The sequence below is a fragment of the Amborella trichopoda genome, chromosome 2 (genome assembly GCF_054954075.1).
Source record: "Amborella trichopoda isolate Santa Cruz 75 chromosome 2, AtrichopodaSantaCruz75HAP2 v2.0, whole genome shotgun sequence".
NCBI lineage: Eukaryota > Viridiplantae > Streptophyta > Magnoliopsida > Amborellales > Amborellaceae > Amborella > Amborella trichopoda.
Window position 1 is genome coordinate 39,865,067 of NC_142337.1, and position 26,715 is coordinate 39,891,781.

Sequence of the window (26,715 nt, forward strand, 5' to 3'; positions counted from 1 at the left end):
TCTTTGATATAGGCAAGAAAGCCTTGACACCATTTTCGAAGGAGGCGATTAACTCGAATACAGGAGATTAATATATGATGGGGAGTCTTCTTTGATACCATTGAAGTAAAATACTGGTTGATTCGGAATACTAAAGGTAACCATTTTTTTACAAAAATCAATACTAGCATGGTATGCAAAAAGCCAATCCATGCCTAAGATTACATCAAAATCTTGAATTTCTAGGAGGATTAAATCAACCAACAGTTCCTTTTCTTCTATCTTTATTACACATGATTTGTACACTATATTGATGTCATTTGAATTTCCCATCGGTGTGGCTGCCTCTAGAATGTATTTTAATTGTTCTGGTTCTACCTTTAAGTGGCATGCAAAGTGTGGTGACACAAATGAATGAGAAGATCCAGGATAAATCAAAATATGAGCTACTTTTTGGAAGATAATCAGACTACCTTGGATCATTGATTTTGAGGCCTGAGCGTCTTGTTGGGTGATCGCAAATACTCTTCCCTTCATCTGAGGCTATTGAGCAATCTTTCCCTACTTTGGAAGCTGTTGCATCTGTAAGCTAGAACATTCTCTAATCTAGTGCCCCAATTTTTCACATTTAAAATAGGCTCAAGTATTCCAATAACAAGGATTCGATCCATGGTTTTTCCACATTTTTTACATGGTTCTATTGGGCTTTGAAGTGGCAAGAGCCTTGGCTTCTTGTTTGCCCTTTCAAGCTGTTGTCGATTAGATGGTGTGGGTCTAACCTGACTTTTCTGATTTTTCATCTTTTGGTAATCTTCGAAATCGTTTTCGACAATTTGGGCTCGATCCACTATTTCAGCATAAGTTCTCAATTTTAAGACTAATATTATGCTTCTAATAGCAGGTCTGAGACCCCTTTCAAATTGTTTCACCTTTCTTGCCTCATTGTTAATCATATGTGGTGCAAACCTGGCCAATTCAGTAAACTTGGCCTCGTACTGTGATACTGTCCGGTTTCCTTGGATTTATTCCAGAAATTCCATTTTTTTTTGTTTCGAATAAAATCTGGAAAATACTTTTCATTAAATGCCTCTAGAAATACTTCCCAAGTCAAGGGTTTATTTTTTTTGACCAATACTCCTTTGCCATTTGCCACCAATGTTGTGCTTCACCTTCTAACGTAAAAACTGCCAAGGCCACCTTCCTATCATCAGAACGTGCACGTCCACTTATACCTTACCGGCGTACCGGATGAGTCTACTTAATCCCTACCAACGTACCAGATAGGACCACTTATATCTCACCGACGAACCGGATGAGTCCACTTGCATACTTAAAGTATTTCTAAATCTCTTTAAACATTCGAAAGCAGCAATATCATATACTCAACATATTACTGAAATTATTAATATGAATTTCACTGAAACCATTAATAACAGTCATTTTCAATAACATTTCAAAAATAACCAGTCAAATATTTTGGGCTCAAATTTAGAAAGGTAGCAGTTCGTAAAGACATTTTAGCATAATTGCCAATCTAATATGTATAGAAAAATTCTTATAGAAATTCAAAAATACGGAATTATCACACTTATGGGATGTCAATTCGCAAATAAACATTTCACAGACAATGCTATAATAAATTACAAAAATATCAGTTTTCAAATAATAAGGCAGTCATTTGCACATGAATTTTACAATGTCTAAATATTCAAAAATAGTAGAAAGAAATCTCACAATTTTACTAAAAGCAGAAATATCACATTTATTTCTAATAATTTTACAATATCTAAAATTCTCTAACAATAGACAAGAAAAATAAATAAATTTATTTCTAAGAATTTATAGCATTTAAAATTTCCAACATAGATAAAATATCACAATTTTATTAAAAAGATTATTTTTCAAAATAATGAGGTCGCTTGTGCATAAAATTTATCGCGCTTAAAATTCATGATAATAAGCAAAAGTAATTATTTCATTTCATTTTTAAAAAGAACGGATTATTTTTCAAAATAATGAAGTCACTTACCTAAAATATTTGAGAGGGAGCTTCTGATAAAAATTTGGCTAAAGAGAAAAAGAGCTCACTGCGTTTCAACTAGAGAGAGAAAGATTTCAAAAATTTTCTAAGGTAAGAGTCCTCGCTTCTCTTATTTAAATTCTTAAGACACCTTATTATTTTATTTTATTAAATTACACCTCATACATGAGGTGTAACAATTATATTACACCTGAACGTTTAAAGCCCTCGTCTATTAAAGGACGTGGCAGTAAAAACTTAAATCAAAAGATTTTGAAAATAGTGATGGTCCCTAAGGACCATCATGCTCATATGGACCATCACTTATTAAAAGTTTCTTTTCTTCTTTTTTTTTGTAAAGTTTTAAGATTATTACAATGGATGTGTCGAACTTGAGTGAGAGTCATACTTTTTCTTCTATTCTATTAAATCCAAAGATCCAAATCTATTATATACTTCCTTTGAGTTAGACATATCCATTTAATTACAATGATTTATATTTTTAATTATGAGACATGTTATCAGGTTTTATATATTTTTAATAAACTAATAAAAATATAATATCATACTGATATGTTTTAGAAAATGAGAATTTTAATTTTTTTAAAATATTTTTTGAAATTTTGATCCGGCTGATCCTTCAATTCGGATTGCAAACCTACTCATTCAACCCAATTTTCAGGATGGGCAATCCGATCTATTTTTCAAACGCTCTAAACCATAAACCCTTTCGAGTCAATCTGGCGTTGTCTCGGACCTCTTTTTCAAACTGTATATTTCTCTTCCCCATCTCCCTCTCTCTGTGTGTGAGCTTCCTCTCTCTCTCAGAGTGAGTAAAAGAAACATGGCCCCCAAGAGGAAACCTTCGGCTTCCTCCTCCGAAAGTTCCTCTTCCTCCTCGGAACAGGAAGATAAATCGCACTATGAGCGTAAGCCCGCTGTCCATCCCCCAGAATCCCCTACCTCTGAAAACGAGGAATCTGAGGAAGGGGAAGAAGAAACTGTTCGAGAATCGGACGAACAAGGGGAGGAAGATGATAATGACGAAGAATCTGAATCCGAGGGTGTAAAGACGAAGCCACCCACTAAGGCCCGGTCCTCCACTACCCGCTCCTCCTCCAAAGACAAAGGGAACCCTGCTAACCCACCCGCCTCTCACTCAGTCAAGCCTCTTGGCTCGAAGCCCATGGACATTCCGTTGGTCACTGATTCCCCTAAGTCCAGGGCCACAAAGTCGATAAAAAGCCCGCCTCCTCCCTCAAAACGCTCTGAACCCATGAAATCTAGAAAAGATGATAGCAAAGATCTCAAAAAACGGAAGCTTTCAGAGGTAAATGCTGAGGGAGGTGGGAAGCAGCTTTTTCAGAGGATTTGGAAAGTTGATGAGGAGATTGACCTTCTCAAAGGGTTCCTCGACTATTCGAAGAAGTACCCGAAAGGCCTTCAAGACCATGCGGCCATCTATGAGTTTGTTCAGAAGTGGCTTAACAGTGAGAGTAATAAATCTCAGTCTCAGGTTGTGGAGAAGCTCAAGAGGCTCAGGAAGAAGTTCAAGAACACTTTTGCGAAAGAGGAAGCAGGAAAAGAGGTTAATTTCAAGACTCCAGAGGAGCAGGATGTTTATCAGATCTCGAAGAAGATCTGGGGCTGTGAAAATACTAAAGAAGAAGCTGAATTTGAAGAGAATGACTCCCAAAAACCCAACCCCAGTCCTGTTTCGAATGCAAAGACGAGACGCATTTCCAAGGCAAATGCAGTCAAGAAGGAGTGTGTCCAGAACCATGTGGAGGGTGGCAAAGTACCTGAGTCGATGGATCCAGGCTCGACATTGGTTGGTGAGTGGATTCAGAGTGGGCCGAGTCCCCATAGCCATCCTGGGTTTGTGCCAGGGTTTGGTGGGCTAGGGTTTGTTGGGGGGGAGGGGCTTGCGAAGAGGGTATTGGGGTCGATGGAGAAATCAAAGGTGAGGATGTTGGAGGAGAAGTGGAGGAGGCAGCAGATGTTGGAGATGGATGCCTACTTGAAGAGAGTGGAGCTGGTGCATGAGCAAACAAAGTTAATGGTGGAAACGCTCAAGTCGATGAATGCATACGTCTACTTATAGATGGAAAGGTTAGTTTTTATAATTAATTTGTGATTTGTTGTTGGACTTGCTTTTCTTTTTTTATTTTTCTTTTTGGCTTTATGGTTTTGCTTGATCAGGGTTGGCTTATCCTTACATATGGTTTATCTCCTTCCTCTTGTTCTCATTGTGATATCTTTCTGTTATGTATGATGGATTTCTCTGTTTTGATTGATATTGATGTCCCCAAGTTTATATATAATTTAATCTTCTTATGTCTTTGGAGAGAAAATGACTCAGTAGATCGAAATCAATTGGTAGTTGTCATATGTTTGTATTTTCACAGTTTATGGTGTCTGTTTCATGTTTATGCAATGAATTATGTCTTTTATAAAAGATGACTCATTAAGTTATTGAGTGGATAACATTGAGGAATTAATTTTTTTATATAAGATGACTCATTAAGTTATTGAATGGATAACATTGAGGAGATGGAAGGTTACTCTTGTTGGTTGGTGGTTGATTTATGTGCTTAATAGCTAAGTGGTTCAGCCTCCTTCTTGGTTTTGAGTTGAAGTATAGCAATGTAGTGGGGTAGCATTACACTACTCCATGAAGAGAGTAAGTTGTTTTCTCATGATATCATTATGTGCACACAATTGGAGTCGGACACTTTTTTTTTCCCCAAATAAATAGTGAAATTGGTAGTCACGATTTGGTTCTATTATTCATGTGATCAATTTCAATCTTACTATGGGACTTTTAATACATTTTTGGTTAAGGTGTGTCACTTTCTTTGTTTGTATTGCAACTTTCCAATTCAGCATCCATTCTGGTTCGAGAAAACAAATTGCACATTGAAGTGTAGTTATAATGTTCAATGTCTTTCTACCTGTTATTTATTGTTGAATACCAAGGTTTTAGCTTCTCGGCCATAGTTATTTTATTTTAGTATTCTAAGAGTAGATTGAGAAAGATGAATGTAATTTTTCTTGTTGTTAGCTCTAAAGATATTTTCTAGATCAGGACTGCTTGCTTCCATGATTTGTGATCTTGTAATTTGCTCATTGTAACAACCTTCTTGAATATTGTTGGTATTTGGTTTGCTTTTTTGGTGCTTTAGTTGAGAAAAGTAATTTTCCTGCATGCCATCAGAGAAGGAAACTTATAATTTGGGTAAATTAGCCAAAAGATAAACTTATATACCTCCAAACACAAAATTCGTAGTTCTATGGTAGTCATTTCATGGTAGCACCTGGTGCCAAGGTGAATAGGTTATTTTGTAGCTGATCTCACTGGATACCAGGCATACTGCTTTCTTTGAATAATATTCCTACATGTATTGATACAGCCCATGTATCAAAATGAACAGTATCAAAATGACTGAATATCCTCATGTTGGGTTGTTTTCCATGTAATTGATTTTATTGAAGCAATGAGTGCTGTAGTAGACCTCTAGGATGCAATTTAAAAAAGACTGCAAGAGTCAAAGAGATTCCAAGGGAACACATAAAGGTCAAGAACGGCATTTTTTATTTAAACGGCAACTATTTTTTTATCGCATATTAAGAACTGATCCACAAGTATAAGCAGTTTATCTACAAAATTGAGTCTGTGTAAATTAGACTCTTCTACTACAAAAATGAGGCTTTACACCTGGACTTTACAAAAGTGAGTTGAATCTTCTAAGGCCTTATCAAAAACCTGGTGCTAGAGAGATTTTGTTTTGCTACCCCCACCCGCTACCCAGCTATCCACCTTGTCATTTGACCCTCTCCATGCGTATTGTAGGGTCACTTGCAAGCTGCTGACTACAGCCCAAAGTTCTATTGCTACACGCACCTGATTACATTGCTTGAATCACCCTCTAGGGCTATTGATGCAAGAAGGAAAGGTGCGAAATTAAATCAACCCTTTTCCTAAATCTTAAACTAGTAAAATCAACAATAATGGAGGAAAAACATGGCTGTGAATCAAGCCAAGAGAAGAACTTTCTTCTTTCATAAAAAAAATTCATTCCAATTATGTAAGCATCCCAAAATTTGACAGCCAATCTTTTATAAGCTTATGAAACCCTAAAATTAACTTGACAAGTACACATTTAAGACTCTAAAATACCCGTAAATAATCTATTTTGTACAATCATGATATGTATCCTTCATGTTTTTCATCTTTCTAGAAATAATCTATTTTTTTTAACCATATTGAGTATAAGATATTATGGAAACAAGCATAGGTTTTAGGGTTTACTAAAGTTTCTTATCTAGGTATTTCAGTTTATTCACTTGTTGATAATTGCTTACTCTCTTACTCATCACCTCTGCTGTTCTATGCTTAAAAATTTCAGAATCAGTCGTCTAGTCAAATCTTCTGGCCTTGATACCACTAGGGAAACATCTGTACCATGGTAGCTATCGTAGTAAAGCTGAGATGAGAAACATCCTCCATTGAATTAATTATCCATCACCCTGTATTGAATTTCACTGTGCAGAATGCCAAGATTTAATACTATAACTTCATTCTACTTGACCACCAGCCTATCATGTGGATTGCAAAATACTTAAGTTTGGCATGCATTTCACTGTTGTCTTTCTTTTTCTTTTTCTTTTTTTTTGGGTACATGGATGACTAAATTATAAGACCTTCTCCATCAGACAATTATGAGACAAGTGATGAGGATAGCTCTAGATTAAAAAAAATTAATGTTTTAAAGCTGGAAATGGCTCTGGAAAAATTGGTTAAGAATTGCTTAAAAATTGCAAAAACTAAGCAATATTATGAAATAAAAAAATCATTCCATCAGACAAATATGAGATAAGTGCTGGGGATGGCTCTAGAATTAAAAAACCAGTGTTCTAAAAGCTGGAAATGGCCCTGGACTCAGCAATGGGATGGAAACGTATGGATCAAAAATAAAAATATTTGTAGTGTTAAAGTTAACAATCAACTCTAACAAAAGAAATCAAATTTCCTATTACAAAACAGTGTAAAAGCAATTACATGTAGATCGACCCTAAGAGTCTCCAAAACCGAACCCCCAAAGTCCTTTTGGGGCTAGGCTTCCCATTGATGAGATTTGATGCTTGCGGAACGGAAGCTTTTTCAAATCCAAAATTTAAAAATCAAATTATTTGAAATCCATAAAAATCATATCTTGTGGAAAATTTGTTTATGGATCTGATAGATCAGGCAAAAACCATCCTATGGCTTTTGAGGCTGTAATACCCATGTTGGCCCCAAATTCGATCTTAAAATATTTTTGTTTTCTGCCCAATAAAAATATATATACATATAAAAAAACAGTCGGACATGGCAGGTTCTTTCCAAGTTGTCCGGGACTTAGAAACTTGACTGCGACCGGGTGACAAGCGGCCAAGACCGAGTCATCAGAACTTTTGTAACTGTCAAAAACTTATTTTGTACATTGTAAAGTTGGTAAAGTCACTCCTCATTAGGAAAAATTGTGGTGGGTTAACACATTATTTGAAAATGGAGGTAAAGTTGGGAAGAAACTCCTTAGAAGGAAGAAAACTTTGCATAACTAACCCATATCTCGCAAAGGAAGAAAAAAAAGGAGTTTAGAGAACTTAGAATATCCTATCGGTATCTGTAGAACATATTTTTTGAACCAAAGTAGTTTATGCCCCATGGGTTTGGAGTATTTTGATGAACAAAGGTTCTTTCTGACCCCTGATTTTGGATGTATAGAATGTGCCCCACTTGTGGAGCCCCAATTACTTTACTCCACATGTTTCCCTTACAAATCTATAAATGGCAACCTTCAATGTTTCCCTTACAAATCTATAAATGTCAACCTTCATTGAAAAGAAAGAAAAGGTAAAAAAAAAAAAGCACAAAATAAGTATTTGATGTCAGAGCACTTTATATATGCAAAAGTTTATAGATGGTGTTAACCTTATAATTTATGAGTAAGGTGCACCTAAAAAACCCACTAGAGAAGGTTGTTCCTATGCTGGAAAACTCTCAAATTGATTATCTTGACCTTGAGATTCATAGACATGAAAAAAGAGGATTTCTAGTTCTAAAGATGGTTCATGTTCTAAAGATAGTTCATCTTCTAACGCATTATGTGGATCGCCCATTTCAATATTTTCAAGAGTTTATAGATCTTCTTGATCGTCACCATTTCTGAAACTTTAAATTTCATAACTGGGAGCAACAATAGATTTTCATATCATCGAAAGGCTTTGCGGCACCGAAACTGCATTTTCAGCATAGTTTTGAGGTGCACCTTACTTCAATATTATAAGGTTGACACCTTATACAAACCTCACCCCCTTTATATATTCTTTGTTCTTTAGTGTAGCCAGGTCAATTTACTTTAATACAATCAGAAGTTTTTTAAAAAATAAAAAATAAATAAAAAGATACAAAAAAGGCTTAAGTGAAAAAAAAAGGAGGATAAATCTTAATAAATTTAAGTAAATACATGAGCCATAGATTATTTTTTTTTTACAAATTTTCTACACATGCATCTACTTTTTTGGTTGGGTGCATTACTGAATACTAATTGGATAGGATAAATCTATTTAACATCTGCAACAATAAATTATGAAATAAGTAATTTTGTAGAGATCAATATGAATCTACTTATTAAACTTGCAAGGATTAACAAGAATATATTTTTTATAGGGGATATCATGATTGAACTCTTAAAAGGAGGAGCGAATCTTGGTTTTGCAAATCTCTTATCAAAACCCAAAGTTTTCTAAAGAGTTATCACTTTAAAAAAACTCATCATCATCATTGCCTTTTCCCAATTAACTGGAGTCGGCTACACGAATCTTGGTCTACTATTTTGCTCTAATAAAAGCCATACGCTCAGTGAGGCCATAAGTCCACATCTTTTCCAAACAGTTTCACACTTCCAAAAAAATAAAACCCAAAATTTTCTAAAATTTAAAGCCTTAAATAATGCAGATCAATGTTGCTTAAACCAAATCAGTGACTGAATCCATGAGGGCACCGATCTGATTACACTGGCCATTCTAGATTGGTTCACTTGTCTATTAATTTAAAAATAGTGATATTAGAAAAAGTCTGAAAGAAATAAGAAAAAATGAAAAAATAATTAGAAACAAAAATAAACTACCAACATCGAGCAATAAGTTAATAGATTCAATACTTTACTCAATGACAAAGAAATATCAAATATGTAACAAATGAGCGACTAACTATTGAAGGCATAAAGCAGAAGTCAACAATTGACATTGGCACAAATTGTGGAAGTTCGTAAAGTTTTAAAAGCTGAAAACTCCAAAAAGAACGCACAAAACATGTGTAAGAGTGTGTGTGTGTGTGTGGCATCTTTGCTTTGCTTTGTACTTGTAAAAGTCCTCCAAGAATCAAAACCCAAAGCGGGAAAAAACGTCGTTCGAAAACTCACGTTAACTCGTTTTGTTTTGGATCACCTTCTACTTTTGAACTAGTTCTCGACCCCGAGCGTAGCGACCCAAAGAAAGGCGCTCTAGCAGCTCATAGTCGCGGCAAACCCATATGAAGTTCTGACCATCTATCAGAGAAAAAAGAACGAATTGATCTTGTAGGATTCCTAGTAAATTCTTCGATTTCTTCTGAAAACAGATGATTATTCATCTGCTTCTCACGTTCCGTGAATAGCTGGGACATTGAGACATATCCAGAAAGGCATAAGGCTTAGGCTTACTTGAGGTGTTTGGTCCAGTGAAAGAAAAGAAAAGGCAGGACGAGGAAAACTTTCCAAGTCTATAGGCGAAAGAGTTAAGTCGTTAAGCTAGCGAGGCCTTCTTAAATTCAAGCCTGCTAGGAGTTCTGTCGTGTTGCGTAACGAGTTTATCGGTTCGTTCATTCTTTATTACATTTTGGTGTGTATATAGTAGACTTGGGATGAGCACTTAGACCACTTGGCACATGTATTGGAGGTCTTGCAACAAGAAAGTGTCTATGCTGAGAAATCGTTGTGTGAGTTTGGCATGAGCAAAATTTTTTATATTGGTTGAATAGTATTTAATGGTTCAGTCTTTCTTATGATGATCAAGATTAAGGCGATCCTAGAGTGGCTCATTCCAAGGACCCTTACACAGTTGAGGGGGTTTATGGGCGGGCTTATGCAGTTATTACAGGACTAAAGATTCATCAGAGGTTTGTTGGCCCGATCTCACAAAGTTTGCATGGTCCAAAGCAACGCAACAGGCATTTAAGTTCAAACAGTGCTTCGGAATAGGTTTTGGCCTTTCCAGAAAAGTCTATTCTTTTGATTGAGTGTGCAGCATCAGGGATACGGGTTGGTGCAGTCCTTATGCAAAGAGGAAGACCATTAGCATTGGAGAGTTGCAAACTGGCGGGAAAGATGGAGATATTAATGCCAACCACCTGCTTGAAAGTGGAAGTGCCTACTGCCTGCTTGCTTGGAAGACTGATTGAAGGAAAAAGATATTGCAATTAGCTAACTGCCTGCTTGAAAGTGCTTGAAAGTAGAAGACCGATTTATAAGAAAGAGGGAACAAGAGATTTAGATTAGCCTACCGCCTGCTAAGCAAGTGCCTTCTCTTTCAACTGATATCAATCATAAGCTTTCCCTCTGTAGCCTGCTAAGCCAGTGCCTTCTAACTGATATAACATTTAAGCCAATGCCATCTATCGCTTATCGCCAACTCAACTGAGTGGGATCGGTTGGTCTCTCCTCAGGAAGCCTATCGATCGCTCTCCTTAAACCTACCTATTGGTCTTCCTCAACATCGAGTTGATCTAGTTGTCTTATGCTGGATATGATTGAGATGTACATATTAGCCTACTGCCTGTGCCTACCGCCTACGACTACTGAAATGACTAATACATAAGCAACTGCCCTCTATCGCCTTAAGCCAGTGCCTCCTATCACCTGCTAAGCTAGTGCCTACTGCCTGAATAATAGACCTCATACATGAGCTAGTGAATACCGCCTACCGCCTATGCTAGTGCCTACCGCCTACTTTGAAGGAAGGAACGAAAGAAAGATAGATTAGATTACAATCCTATCAGTACATGATATGAGGATCACTCGACGGAAGCAATATTTGATTAGTAGTTAAAGAGGGAAGTAAATAAAAATAAAATAAAATCCGTTTAAAACATATGATTTTTTCAAAACGTCTCTGGCTTTTTGAAATCCGTCATGAACTCCGAGTTTTTCAAAAGACCTTCAAAAAAAGGTGTTTTTTAATGGAACCAATATAGATATGTATTTTATCTTTTTTCAGAAAAACTTCTCCCCTATGACTTCATTTCTTCATTAGCATAATATTATTGAATTTTAGATGAAAGATAAGCACATTAATAGTGGGAGTAAATTAAAATTCTTATTTTAACAATAAAATTACATAAACAATTTCAACAATAAGTTCCCTTTGAAAAAGCATACGAATAAATAAGAGCAATATATTCTCCAAAAATAAGATATCAAAACAATTATATATATCAAAATAATAGTTAGATTTGGAGAGGCGTGACCCAATAAAAAATCTTTCTTTTTTTAAACTTGTAGCATCCTTATAAGTAGCAAAAGAGAGATTCAATAATGATAAAGATAGGAAATTCAGTGAGATTTGAATTTGTTTAAGCATTTTGTTGCTTTTTTTTATGCATGGATAACAGTTAGATTTAGAAGAAGCGTAACCCAATGAAAAATCTTTCCTTTCTTTTTTTAAACCTGGAGCATCCTTATAAGTAGCAAAAGAGAGATTCAATAATGATAAAGATAGGAAATTCAGTGAGATTTGAATTTGCTTAAGCATTTTGTTGCTTTTTTTATGCATGGAGAAGTTTGATTTCATATATATATATATATATATATTCATTGCCGGTGTATACAACATAATATTTTCAGTTTTAGTTAACTGCGTATACTGAGGGTCTTTTTTTGTTTTTGTTTTTAACAATAATCGAGACCTTGTTTTACAGTTCTTGTTATTTACTAATGTGGTTCTTATATTTAATATTATTATTGTTGTTTCATTTTATGCTCCCAATTAATATATGATATGTTTTGTGTTTCGACAATAGAATAAGCATTTTGTTGGATTTATTGAAAGTTTAGACAATAAATTGTCAAGTATTAAATCTTATGGCACTAGGTGAGGCAGTATAAACTTACCAGCGAATACCACCCGGCAAAAATACTCTAATAAAAAATAAAAAAAAAAGTCTACCCAATCTCCAAATATTAGATTAACAAAAATAAAATTAAAAATTTGTAGTAGCCAGATTTTGATCTGAATCACTAGGTGAGGCCGTAAAATTATTGTTCAATGGCTTTAGAGTAAAAAACCTGTAGAATTAAAAGTTAGCTAAACTTGGAGCCAATTATAGTTGAGCTTGGGTTAAAAGAGCAAAAAATGATTTATTCATCATCTTTATGTGGGGTAATTTTGGAAATGTGGAGGTTGATAGACAAACAGTACATTTTAGATCAATATGTTCTTGTTTCACAATGTTACTGTAGTGTTTTTTTCAGGCATTTTCTATAAGTTTCCATTCACTAATGGTACTGTCACATGCATATGCACCCATAGACTGCCATACACCCCATATATCATAAGTGCAGATTGCACTGTTGATCCACCTGATATTTCTCTACGAAAAGTATTGACGAGGTTGTGTTATGAGACATCTCTCGGTTCTTTGTTGAGAAAACTTCTTATCTTAATCAAACACTCATCTTGATGCAAAAGCAATCTGATGGAGACTTTGGATGCCAGACGAACTCTTGTATACAACTGTTTTGGTGGAATATACTGTATTAAATGTTGATCAGTTGTGACTTTTTGATGATGCGATTGGAATTGTCCCTTAGCCCCACATTTTTCACCAATATTAATAATCACACGAATCAAGTTACTTTTTGTCTGCAAATTTCAGGTTTGCGAACATACAATTTGCTGCTTCTATGGTCCATCTAATGACTCAGTACGACAATGCAGTTTGGATCTAGAGAAAAGAATATATGGGGGGGGAATAAGACACAGTTCTCGTTTAACTCGATAATTTGCTAACTAGCTTGCAATGTTACTTTGGTGCATTGCTTCTCCACCGTGTTTTGTTGTGCTTTATTTTTCTGAGTTATTTTGAACATTTTGAGAGGATATTATGTCTTCTGTCTTTTTTGATGCTTAATTCCAGTTGTCGTGGAACAAATACTGCTTATCTATGCATTATTTCAGAGAGAAATTGTCAGTCAGATAACCACTTTGTGGGACGGGATATAGAGATCTGTGCAGTTTATGTTTTGTAGATTTGTGGTGTGTTTTTCGTATTTCTGGGTAAAATTAGTTCAGGGTGTCTCATGTGATTTTCCAAACTTTCCCATTTATGGTATATATTGTAAGGGATTGTCTCCCACAGGATATAGAGATCAGTGCAGTTTTTGTTTTGTAGATTTGTGGTGTGTTTTTCCTATTTCTGGGTAAATTAGTTCATAGTGTCTCATGTGATTTTTGCAATTTTGCCCATTGATGGTATATATTATACACTAAAAAGACAATTTGTCTTTGATATACGGTCACGTTTACCGTGTCAGACGTGAATTTGAAAATTAACCCTTGTACGCCTCCACTCACCCGTTTCACATCCAATAGCTAGAAGTGATTGTAACCTCCACTTACTAAAAGTGGTCTTATTAATGCTTTTCAGTATTGTAGTAGACATTTGGTCTGCCCCAAGTGCAAAACAGTACATTGAATCCCTCTCGCATTTTGGGGGCTCCCAAGTGTTGGATGCAACTATCATCAGAAAAAATTCGAAAAAGAAAACAGACATCCATTTCAAGAAAGAAAAATGACGTTGGATCAAGCTTTTCTAGCGATTTCCTTGATCCCAGTTTTATAGATCGTTTTGCTATCGCTAGATGAACTGCTAAGAAAACTAAGAATTGATTCTGAATTTTCTAGGGTCATATCTAGTTGTTCCTTGAATTGAGTGCATGTGCTCATTGGGTTCAAAAAAATGATTCAGGATTTTTGTTCAAATATTTTTTTCTGAGCTTCTTCACCGAGTAATTTGTGATGGAACAAATGCTCTAGAGGGCTGACACCACTGTAGGGTCTGCCCATGATATCCCTTCCTCTACACTTTTTAAGGATTTCTCCCCTCCCCACAGCATTTGGTATGTTGGGAACAAGTATGCATGCCCAAGGAGATCTGATTACCGGGCATAACAAAATTCAGAAAAATACCAGCACGAAGAAACTTTGATAGCTCTACCTTTGCACATCAATACTCAAAATCAACGAATATCATTATCTCACTTGAAAAGTAAGCAAAAACTTTTGTATTTTCAGTTTCCAACCCACATACAAAATGACACATTTTAAATGTCTGCTGACATATAGGGGTTCTAGAAAGGAACCCAAAGGTACCAAAGCAATTCCAGTATTCTTAAAAGGCCAAATCTCTTGTGCTAATGTGCATTTTGGGGGCCACATGAACCCCAAAAATGGGCCAATTACAAGATGCATATTTCTGTGTGTAACCTGTACACGTTTTTGATAAGGTTGGAGTAGCAAAGTAGTGTTAATGGGGAAAAGAGGAGACAAGCCGCCTGTGCTAAAAAGGCCAACACCAAAATCATCACTACAGGTTCACTATGACAAACATATCCCATTGGTTCGTTTTATCCTTATGGTTTCTTTTTAACTCCCATTTGTTATATGTATATTGTTAGCCTACCAACTAAGGGTGGCAATGGGTCAGGCACGGCCTGGCCCTGGCTGGGAGAGCTAGTCCAGGCCCAATCTTGACCAGACCAAGCGATACCCAGCCCAAGCCCAGACCTACTCTTGCTCTAGGTGGTCCGGTCCTGTTGATTGGTTTGGTTCACGTCTGTGTTTGGCCCTAGGACTAAATTTAATGGCATAGGCCCTAACTGTTTGGGGACAGGCTGCTGGCCCATTGCCATCCTTAATACCAACAGCATAGAATTGGTGAAAAGCAAAACATTAGCATTTCAGTTTGCTACAAACTAAAATGTAGCCCACAATTTACAGGGCTGCCATATAGGCATCTATGGCGCATGTGTGAGAAAGAGAGAGGCTTATGCATGCTAATCCCCAACGTTATAAAAGTCTACAAATGGAGGAATGATCCTTGGATTGCAAGATCTTCCCCAAACTCTCCACTACCCAAATTATCTCGTCTCTCCTCACACCATGAACAAACTCATAAACAGCACCATTCACCTCAATGACACTCAACCCAACCTCTTTCATCAACTTTCCCCCCTGTATCATCTCCCTCACCCTCTCTACATTATCCCACATCCTCGCACCCGCATAAACATTTGAAAGAAGCACATAAATCCCACTGTCACTAGGATCAAGCTCAACAAGCTTGTCAGCCGCAATTTTAGCCAACTCAACATCTCCATGAAGCCTACACCCTGCCAAAAGTGCGCCCCACGCTATTGAGTTGGGCCTCATGGGCATGCTCCTAACGAGTTCATAAGCTTCTCTAAGCATAGCAGCTCGTCCCAAAAGGTCAACCATACACCCATAGTGTTCAACTTTAGGGACTAAAATCTCTCTGAAGTATTGCCAGCCCTCTTTCACTTGGCCCCCATGACTACAAGCACTCAGTACTCCAATATAAGTGACATCATCTGGTTTAATTCCTTCGTTTCTCATCTTCAAGAATAGATCAAGGGCTTCCTCACCATTGCCATGAATTGCTAGCCCGACAATCATCACATTCCAAGTGATCAAATTCTTCTCAGGCATCTCATCAAAGAGCCTCCTCGCTTCATCGATACACCCACATTTTGTATACATATCGAGGATGGCAGTCAATAATACAACATCGGTTTTTATTTTGGTTTTATTGATAAAGGTATGGACCCATCGCCCTTGCTCGCAGGCACCCAATTGCGAGCAAGCTGAGAGCGTGCTTACTAAAGATACTTTATCGGGCTTCACTCTTTCCACCATCATTCGGTTGAAGAGAAGCAATGCCTCTTGGCATTTCCCATTCTTGGTTAACCCATCCATCATAATACTCCATGAGATCACATTTCTATTGGGCATTTCTTCAAATAATTTTTGCGCCTTATTAACATCGTTTACTCGAGTATATGCACCCATCATTGCATTCCAAGAGGCCAAATCTCTCTCAGGCATCTCATCGAAACATTTTCTAGCATTGTTCAAATCACCAATTTTCCCATACCCATCAACCATAATCGACCAAGAGACAATATCTTTCTCTCTCATCTCATCAAACAATCGGAATGCACAATCGATCTCCAAGCAATACACGTACCCACCTAGCATACAGTTCCAAGAAACAATATTCCTCCCATGAATTTCATCAAATACTTGACGTGCAATAGCAGTAGCATTACACCTCGAATACATATTAATTAGAGCATTTTGCACAATCACATTTGATCGAAACCCAAATTTCAGCATATGGGCATGAATTTTGCTCCCATATTGTAGATATTTAATAAGTCCACAGGCCTTCAACACAAATGGGTAGGTGTAGTTATCAGGTAAGACTCCGATTTTACGCATTTGGGCATAGAATAGGAGGGCTCTACTGGGCTTGGGGCTCAAAGCATGGCCTCTGATCATGGTGTTAAAGATGAACGAATTGGGGTGGGAGATTTGAAAGAAGATAAGTTCGGCATAATCCATATCTAAGAAATTTGAAGTGGTAAGAGCTGATACGAGTTTGCTTGCTGCAAATACATTGGTTACAAGAGAAGTTGTGATCATTTGGGTATGGATTTGCGAGAGTTGGGAGAAGGTTTGGATTCTCTCCAGTAGAGAGAGAATTGGATTCTTGAGATACATAGAGCAAGGAGCCATAAGCAAAAAATAGTAGTAGTAGTAGAAGAATTGCCATGTTTTTCCTTAAGGAACCGAACTGCAAGTGGGATAGAATGATGCACCGAGATCGTGAATGGGAAATATAATTGTATAAAAAGTAAGGAAAAAGTTTATATAAGGTTGCAACCTTACCTCTGCAGCTATACGTATGCAGCTACGGATGCACGGATGCACCTAAAAAATCCATCCGAAAAGATAGTTTTAATGTTGAAAAACCCTTCGATTCAGACATCAAGATGTAAGATCATGAAAAATAAAAAGATTTTAAGTCTAAAAAATAGTGTATTTTATAATATAATATTTACACCGTCTATTTTTAAGATTTTCATATGTTTATAGATTTACTTGATTTTAACCATTTTTTAAATTTAAAATCTTATAATTAGATATAAAAATAGATTTTAAGATAATCCTAACATTTTGCATCAAAATTATATACCCATGATAAAATTTGAGGGTGCACCTTACCTCTACAGCTACAGATGCATCTGTATGCCACCTGCACCCAGAAAGTAATGGTGTTTTGAAATCCTTCGATAGGATGTTTTACAGTCTACTCTTATATGATGAAAGGAAATCCCTAAAACCTCTTCTCCACGAGCAAAGTCAATGAAAGGGAGAGCTAAGAACAATTGGGAGTGATTTCATGCAATAGTTTTAGTGTAATATACGGAAAAATCCTAAAAAATTATGTTAGGTCCATTTATTTTTCTCATATATATATATATATATATATATATATATATATAATTGATGAGCAATCACAAAAATACAAAATGCACCCTAAACAACGTTTTTTTAACCCATTTAACATAGGTCATCCATTTGATAAGATGCTTAGATCTGAGCTTCAAAATGAACTTTTTTTTTTTTCTAAATTTTGTAGATCGCTTTATTATTATTAAATTAACAATGTTAAAAAGGAAATTAATGATTTAGAATTCCTAAAAGCCAAGAGCTTAAAATCATCAAATGAACGGTTGAGATTCCTTATTGTATGGGTGCTTATTTGACTATACGTAACGTGAAATTTGAATGTTAATTTTTTGGGATTGATTGTTGGGATGAAGACAATGTATATGTAAAATGTTGTCGTATAAATGCCACACAAATGGTTTTCTTGAAATATGATTTTATTATATTACAATGACACAATGGCATGAAACCACTCACATATTTATATAGAAAAGTATAAGAAGAGACTATTTACTTTTTATACTGGGAGGTCACAATCACTCTTGTCTGACAGATTTTAAAATTGGGTGGTTACAAGAGTGTTATTGACTAGACTTAAAATAAAAACTTTTTGGATTTTGTGACTCACCCTAAGCTATCCAATTTGACATTTAATGACTAGGAATAGTTGTGATCTCCTTGCAACAAATATAAATGCGTAGCATACAATCCCTATGCACACACACAAAATCACACACTCACTATGTGGCATAAGTTGGCTTGCTCATAGAATCCAATGATGTTGATCTTGTAGTAATATATAATGCTTCAATGACTGTAGACACCCTATCCCTCGTTAAGGGAATTCCAGGAAGCCCAAGACTTGGGAACCATAGGATTTAGGATCAAGAGATACCTCAAAAATCAATCTATACACAATTTTGAGACCCAGAACCGCGAAAGCAGACACCTTGAAGCCTAAGCCTCATAGATCCTTCAAGAATCAATATTTTGGGCTCAAAATAGATTTTAAATAAGCTTTCCAATGGCTCTATAATCGTTGAATGCAATGTACGGTTTGGAAGTTATAGCTTGTGGAATTGTTGATAGAAATGATGCATTGGTCTCCAGCATTGGTGCCACCAATGCCGGCGTTTGGACCGCAAATGCTGCAACAAGGGGGCTAACCCTTAGCGCCAGAGCCCCCAACTCTCACACTAGGGGCAGTGATGTAAAAGGCCAGTTGTGAAGACCACCAACACTGTTATTAGGACCACAAATGCCACAACAAAGGTCCTAACCTTAGCGTCAGAGCCACCAATGCCCGCATTAGGGGTGGTAGTGCCGTCAGTTTCAGTACTTCACCATAATTGGCCTAAACCACTAACCTAAAGACCCACCAAAAAATAAGGCCCGAAGCCTCACGTGAACGTAGTGTCAGTGGCACTCATGCCAGCGTTGGTGATGCCCACACTAGGAATCGAATAACGTCAACTTGTGTGGAGCAATGGTTTCATTAAATGGGGTAGTACAATTTATTGAAAAGTGAATGATTAGGCCTAGCATTGGTGGTGTCGATGTCGACATCAGAGGTGGCAACGTCAAGAAACGTCAGTCCCCCACATGTACGAAAAGTGATTTAATTAAATAGGGAAGGACTAATTATTCAAATGGAATGATTAAGGCTAACATTGACAGTGCCCACGCCCATGTGTGTGGTAGCAACGCCTAGAAAAGGACAGGCCCGAACCGTTGCCAATGTACATCACTAGGAATGTGGCTTCATTAGCGGCAATCCTGATGTTAGTTGTGGCGACGCCACCAATCAGTGACCCCGATCCCAAGCTGCCAACAGGAACAGTGTTTTCATTAACGAGTGGAAGTATGTTACGCATGCCTTAATGATTCATTGACAACGTTGGCACTGGTGATGTGACTTTAAAATAATTGTGTAGTTGCCATTGCTAGTGAGCGTTGGCACCGTTGGTGTTGCAAATTGACAGCTGAGCATGAGTTGGAACTTTGTGACACTATTGAAGGGGATTTTGTTTATAAATAGAAGCCATGTCCTTCAATTTTGGGACCCCAAATTCTCATAAGGACCGAAACTTTACCGCACTATATATCGCCTTGACCATAAAAACCTTAAGTCTGTGCCTTCAACCTGAACCTCAAACCTGACACTCCTAACCCTAATACCAACAACCTTTGAATCTCAAAACTCCCTAATACCAGTCCTTTCTAACCCAACGAATTCCAAAGTGGCTGGAACTAGTCGGCGCATCAAATACGATCATGAAACGACCATCGATTCCAAGTGCTGGTCCTGGGGGCTTGACTTAAGGTCAATCCCCTTTCTTTGGCTTTACTTTTATTATTTTCTTTTGCTTCCTTTCTCTTGAACAAAAAAATCTTCTCCTAGTTCTATCGGATTTTCAGTTTTCTCGCCCTCAAGCCGACATTGTCGGTAATTCGTATGGGGTGGTCTTACGGCCAATTACTCGTCTGGGTTACAATTTGATGGGACCCTTAACACTGATTGATGAGTTACACAGGAAATTGAGGCGGAGTACGCACTTCCTCTACCAAAATTTTTGTGCACTTCGTCCTTGAGAAGTTAGACTCTCTTTGCCAAGCGCTTGGGGTGCCTCAATGAAGTAGGCGGAGGAGCCTCGTCCCTCCTATCTCCATCCAACAATTGGGGCAAGAAGGGCACGGGAGAGTGATGCAGATCAATATAAGATGGATTCAATACTTTTTATTTTTCTCAAAGTTTGGGAGACTTAATTATTATTTTTTTGTGGGTGAACTTTTTTATTTTATTTTATTAGAGTTAATATGTTAGAAATAAGATTAGTTTATGATTCTTTGGGTTAGTTTGATAAATATTTTTTTTATAAGTCCATTTTTATGTATATGTTGAATTTTTATGTATATGTTGAATTTAGGTAGGGTTGTCTTATAGATAATAGCCGTAGTTTTAAGATCAACATAAAAAGGAGGTTTTAGTGGGAAGTGGTTCGTTTTAAGAGGTAGAATCATTTAGATATATCTCTCAGGGCATGAAGAGAGGGTTTGCTTTAATAGATGGGGTTCTTAAACTTATCTTTTAGGAAAAGATTAACGCGACTAGTTGGCAAGGAAAGTTGTAAAAGGGTGTTTAAAAAGGGAAGAGCTCATTGTAAACAGTTGAAGCTTGATGTAAATAAAAAGTTAGCTTTTGGAGATCGTGCAGAGAGAGAAAGTGCGTTTGGCGTTTTGTGAAATTTTTTTCCTTCTTGTGCTTGTGGGTGTGTGCCGAAGAACTCTAATCTGCACGTTTGAGCTATCTTCTTGTTGATTTCTTCTCTGTTTTTTTTCTCTAAAATGTAGTTCTTTGTCGGCTATTGTCGATCGGTAATTTTCAACTGCGTCAGGCGGTATTATAGTGATATTTGTGCAATCGTGGTGCTCATTGATAAGGCATCATGGTTCATAGACGTACTCGAGAGCTAGGTGCCGAGAATGAGCCAATTCAGCAAGAGCGGGACCTCTTAGACATACAGATCGAAGATTTGAGAAGGCAAATAGATATGCTAACACAAGGCTTGATGCAAAATTCAACCACAACACACTGTGGTGATGGTGGTGAGTCAGACACTATTTTCGAGAACTCGTTCCATACGCACGCTCTACATTGGGATCCTCATGGTCGGGAGAGCGATCTACCTAAATTTGATGAAGATCCTCTTGAAGGTGAAGAGCAAGTAGGTTCGGATCTTTAATTGGAATCATCATTAATTGATGTTATGTGTGACCTTATTTTTAATAAAGGTCTTATATATTATTATTTTGTTTCATCGTTCTTTCCTAAATTGCTTTGTAGAGAGAAAAAGATGTGGGTTTGAGTCTCGCATTGAAGATGAGAGAGTTTGTTGAGCTGTATTTAAAAGCATGCATTCCCATGCAATATACTCTTAAGTACAAACGAGAGAGAATGTGCATGTGCGGAAAATACGAAGCGTGTGATGCATGTGCGTGTGCATATGTGTGTGCGAGGGCGTGCTTGATGGTGCACTTTGAGCAAAAATCTATTTCACTCTATGGCAAACCTTGTTGAGTAAAAATCAAGTGCTCCTTTTAACAAGAAGTTTTTCTTTTCCAAGGCCATAATGAAAATTATAAGGACAAAAAGTCTATTGCCAATAATAATAAAAAGAAATCCACTTGTTATATATGCGGAAAACCGGGGCACTATTCAAGAGATTGTCGACATAAAAAATGCCTCAAAAGGCCTAGAAACCAAGTGAACTTGACCACTGAAGAAACTTTTGTAGCAATGGTTACCGAAGTAAATATGAGCGGTAAAGAAAATGGATGGTGGGTCGATATTGACACTACCATTCATGTATTTAATAATCGAGACATGTTTAAGACTTTTGAACCAGTAGGTGATGGTAATTCGATTCAAACCCAAGCTATGACAAATATGCTTAGAAAGGGTACGATAGATCTAAAGTTGAGTACGGGCAATATACTCACCTTAGAGAATGAGAAGAAACCATGTTTCAAGATGTATCTTGTACAAAAAGCGCTTTAAAATAGTCATTGGGTCTGACAAACTCATCTTGAGCAAAAATGGTGTATTTGTTGGCAAGGGATACTCATGTGATGAGATGTTTAAATTTGATCTTGTTAATAAAATGAATATGTCTTCTACGTATATTGTGACTTCTTGTGATGTATGGCATGGTAGATTAAGACAAATTAATTATGCCTCTATCAAATCTTTGGTTAAATTAGGATTAATTTCTAATTGTGATGAATTAACTAAAGAAAAATATGAAGTATATGTACAAGCTAAAATTGCTAGAAAGACATTTCCTTCAATTGAAAGAAATAGTGAATTATTAGGACTTAAACATAGTGATATATGTGATCTAAATAATATTCTAACTAGAGGTGGTAAATGATATTTTGTTACTTTTATTGATTATTTTTCTAGATTTGCTTATGTTTATTTGCTTAGACATAAAGATGATGCTTTTAAAAAATTTAAAGTTTTCAAAGCGGAAGTTCAAAATCAACTTAGTAAGAAAATCAAAATTATTAGAAGTTATAAGAGGAGGAGAATATTTATCAAACGACTTTAATGAATTTTGTGAAAATAATGACATTATTCATCAAGTAACTTCTCCATATACCCCTCAATAAAATGGACTAGCGGAAAAATCGAACTATAATTAAAATGGTTAATACAATGCTTATTTCTTCTTCATTGCCATTGAATTTGTGGGGTGAATCTTTATTAAGTACATGCTTAATTTTGAATAAAATTCCATATAAAAAGAGTGATAAGACTTCTTATGAGCTTTGGTTTGGTAAAAGACCTTTTTTGAATTTTTTCGAAGTATGGGGTTGTCTTGCATATGTTAGATTTCTAGATCCTAAAAGAAATAAATTGGGTCCTAGAACATCTAAATGTGTCTTTGTGGGATATTCTCATAATAGTAAAGCATATAGACTTTTTTTATCTAATTTCTAACACAATTTTGGAATCTAGAGATTTTGAATTTTTTGAAAATCTCACTTGTAAAAGTGAAATCAAGTAGCATGCAAAATGAAAATAATCATGAAAATGATCATAATGTTGATTAAGAGCATGTAGAAAATAATGATGATGAAATAATAGAACCAAGAAGTAAGAGAATTAGAGGAGATCCATCTTATAATTTTGGACCTGACTTTTATATTTATCTTGGTGAAGCTAATCAAAATAAAATTTTGAATTCATTACCTATAGTCTCAAATGTGGAGGAAGATCCGACATCGCTAAATGAAGCGTTGACATATCGAGATGCAATGTTTTGGAGATGAGCTATTAATAATAAAATGGATTCCATAATAGCTAATAAAATTTGGAAATTAGCAGATCTTCCAATAAGTTTTAAACTCATTGGTTGCAAATGGATTTTTAAAAGAAAAATGAATTATGATGGTTCTATTAATAAGTATAAAATAAGATTAGTTGCTAAAGGTTTTAAACAAAAAGAAGGCATTGATTATTTTGACACATATATACATGTGGCAATAATTACTACTATTAGATTTCTCTTAGCAATAGCCTCTACTAATCATCTAGTCATGCATCAAATGGATGTAAAAACTGCGTTATTAAATGATGACTTAGAAGAAGAAATATGTATGGAAAAATCGAAGGGTTTGTAATGTCAAGTCATGATAATAAAGTATGTAAATTGGTTAAATCTATTTATGGACTAAACAAGCACCTAAACAATCGCATAAGAAATTTGACAATGCGTTGATGTCAAATGGTTTTAAGACAAATGAGGCTGATAAATGTGTGTATAGTAAGAAAATGAATTATTTATGTGTCATTATTTGTTTATATGTGGATGACATGCTTATTTTTAGCTCTAATTGAAAAATTATGAAGGAAACTAAAAAGTTCATCGTATCTAACTTTGATATGAAGGACTTAGGAGATACTGATGTGACACTTGATATCAAAATAGTGAGAAAAGAAAAAATATTAATCTTGATTCAATCTGACTATATTGAGAAAATGCTTAATAAATTTGAGCATTCTGATAGTAAGTCAATCTCTACCCATATAGATCCTCATATTAAATTAAAGAAAAATGATGGGAGATGTATATCTCAACTTGAATATGCTATGATAATTAGTAGTTTGATGTATGCAATGATTAGCACGAGGCTTGACATTGTATATGCGGTTGACAAGCTTAATAGATATACAAGTTGCTTAAGTAAAGAGCATTGTGATGCTATATTTCGAGGATTAAGATACTTTTTTTTCTTTGACAAGTATACATGATACTTTTCTTTCTTTGACAAGCGCACATGACTTTTATTCAAACATCAATCAAAGTGTTATAACGGTAAAGAAGAAGGAACCAAAACATTAAATAGAGCAGAAATAATCAATTCTTCCTTGTGGACCCCATCTTTAGCTAAGAGATCAACTCTCTCATTAGCTTCCCTATAAATATGGTTACAAAATACCACTTGATTTTTATATAAATCTATCACCTGCAATCAATAAATCATTAAACTCCAAGGAGGCTTATTGTTACCCGAGCACCAATTTATCACATTCAATTAATCTCCTTCCTCCTCCCACCCCACCCCTTGAAATCACTCTTTGAATATTTTAACTCCTTGAAGTACTACTAACAATTCAACGGTATTTGCTATTGCAATCCCATGAGGACCAAAGAAAAAACATAACTCTGTGCCAGCACAATTAGACACCCATCCTCCCATCCCCGCTGGTCTAGGATTCCCATAAGAGCTACCATCAAAATTTGATTTAACACAAGCACTGATAGGCAGAATCCCACATCTATGAATGATAACCTGTCTCTCTCTAAGGAACATCAAAGCTCGAAGATTGCGAGTAACATCAATCTTGGAAATACCTGCTCCTTCCTTAGTAATGGACAACCATAGCCAAACATTTTGAACGATCTTATCCTTCACATATACAGCGTCCAAGCATTTTCCATCAAAATTCCTCCTATTCCTCTCCAACCACACCTCCCACACAACCGAAGCTCTAAAAAGTTTCCAAATTAGAACACCCAATTTTGGAATAAGAGGAACTGACAGCTGATCTAAAATATGTATATGCTGGTCAGGAAGAGGTATCGAAGGGCCCATTTCCATAGCGATAAAGTGTATTTACGGTGGAGAAATAAATGATCACCAGTCTCCTCATCCTCCTTGCAAAGAATACAACAATTTACTATAAGCTTACCCATCTTCCTCAAATTATCCACCGTCAACACTTTATTTTGTGATAATGTCCACATAAATATTTGTATCTCATGTGGAATCTTCCATTTCCATATATCTCTAAGCCTTTGCTGCTCCCACCAAACTCTATCATGATATAACAAAAGATAGGCTGATTTGACAGAAAAAACCCCATCTAGTGTGAGTTCCGACACAAATATATATACTTTATCTAACCAACTTAAAAGCTCACAAAACCATGCATAAGTATTATCCGGCACCTATTATAGATAAGTCTAATATCCCAACTAAGACCACCCAGCCCATCAATAAATGCATTACTCACCTCTATCGATTGGTCAATCGCTTTCTCAAAGATATCCTTAAATTGTACCCTAAAGAGATTCTGCCACAATCATTTCTGATTCCAAAAATCAATCGATAGACCATTCCCAATCTCCCACCTCAAAGTTCTCACAACCACTTCCTTATTAGCATAAATACCCTTCCAAATTTGATATATACCAGAAGAAACTTGCCCCTTTCTAATACAGGCTGCATGATCAACACCATACTTTGCAAACAACACCTCTTTCCATAACTGATTTCCACCCACCACCGACCTCCATCACCATTTGGATAATAAGGCTTGATTCACAAATTTAATTTTTTGAATACCCAACCCTCTTTCAGACTTCGGGGCACAAACTTATCCCAGGCTACCAAATGGTATTTACAGTTACCCTCAAAAGAGCCCCAGAGGAAATTCCTCATAAGACTTTTTATCTCCTTTATCACATTGGAAGGCATATGTAATACAGAGAGTAAATAGACGGGCATATTGGATAATGTAGATTTAATCAAAGTCACACGTCCCCCTAGAGAAAGGAAATTAGACTTCCACATGTCCAATTTAGCATGAATTCTTTTCAAAACGGAGTCCCAAACCGCTCTATTTGGCCTAGAATCTAAAATAGGGATCCTTAGATAAGTTATTGGAAAGTGTGCCACTGCATACCCAATACTCTTTGCCAACAAATCTACAATAAAACCATCATATCCTATCCCCACCAAAGTTGTCTTACCAAAGTTTACTTTAAAACCCAAAGTGACTTCACAACTAAGAAACAAGGAAATCGATTGAACCTGTTGGAGATTTGCATCACAGAAAATAAGCGTATCATTTGCATACTACAAGTGAGAAATAGTTGGGCCATTGGCAGCCACCTGTATACCATGGAAACGACAACTACTTTCCACTCTACTCAACATCAAACTAAAACCTTCAACCATCAAGTTAAAGAAAAAGGGAGATAGAAGATCACCTTGCCTCAAACCTCTTGAAGCTTTAAAAAATCCTTTAG

The 26,715-nt window shown here is 36.2% G+C and overlaps 1 protein-coding gene and 1 pseudogene across 3 annotated transcripts; one reads left to right on the plus strand and one right to left on the minus strand.

Annotated features, from left to right (window-relative positions):
• The first annotated feature begins 2,801 nt into the window (after positions 1-2,801).
• On the plus strand, positions 2,802-21,432 carry LOC18425456 (putative transcription factor At5g28040). 2 transcript variants are annotated; one of them, XM_020662025.2, is made up of 2 exons: positions 2,802-4,111; positions 20,966-21,432. In XM_020662025.2, exon 1 carries the CDS (start codon positions 2,844-2,846, stop codon positions 4,101-4,103), a length of 1,260 nt encoding a protein of 419 aa, XP_020517684.1. In that variant the 5' UTR covers positions 2,802-2,843; the 3' UTR covers positions 4,104-4,111; positions 20,966-21,432. The 2 variants fall into 2 exon arrangements, with proteins under 2 accessions (XP_020517684.1, XP_006830067.1); XM_006830004.4 differs by lacking the exon at positions 20,966-21,432 and adding an exon at positions 12,957-13,275.
• On the minus strand, positions 15,014-17,147 carry LOC105421920 (pentatricopeptide repeat-containing protein At3g29230 pseudogene; annotated as a pseudogene). Its single transcript, XR_016050568.1, has one exon. The product of XR_016050568.1 is annotated as a pentatricopeptide repeat-containing protein At3g29230 pseudogene (transcript).
• Positions 21,433-26,715: the final 5,283 nt, after the last annotated feature.

What these genes read in the sequence shown, in the direction of transcription:
- LOC18425456 (XM_020662025.2), top strand. Translation starts at nt 2,844, where the DNA reads ATGGCCCCCAAGAGGAAACCTTCGGCTTCCTCCTCCGAAAGTTCCTCT.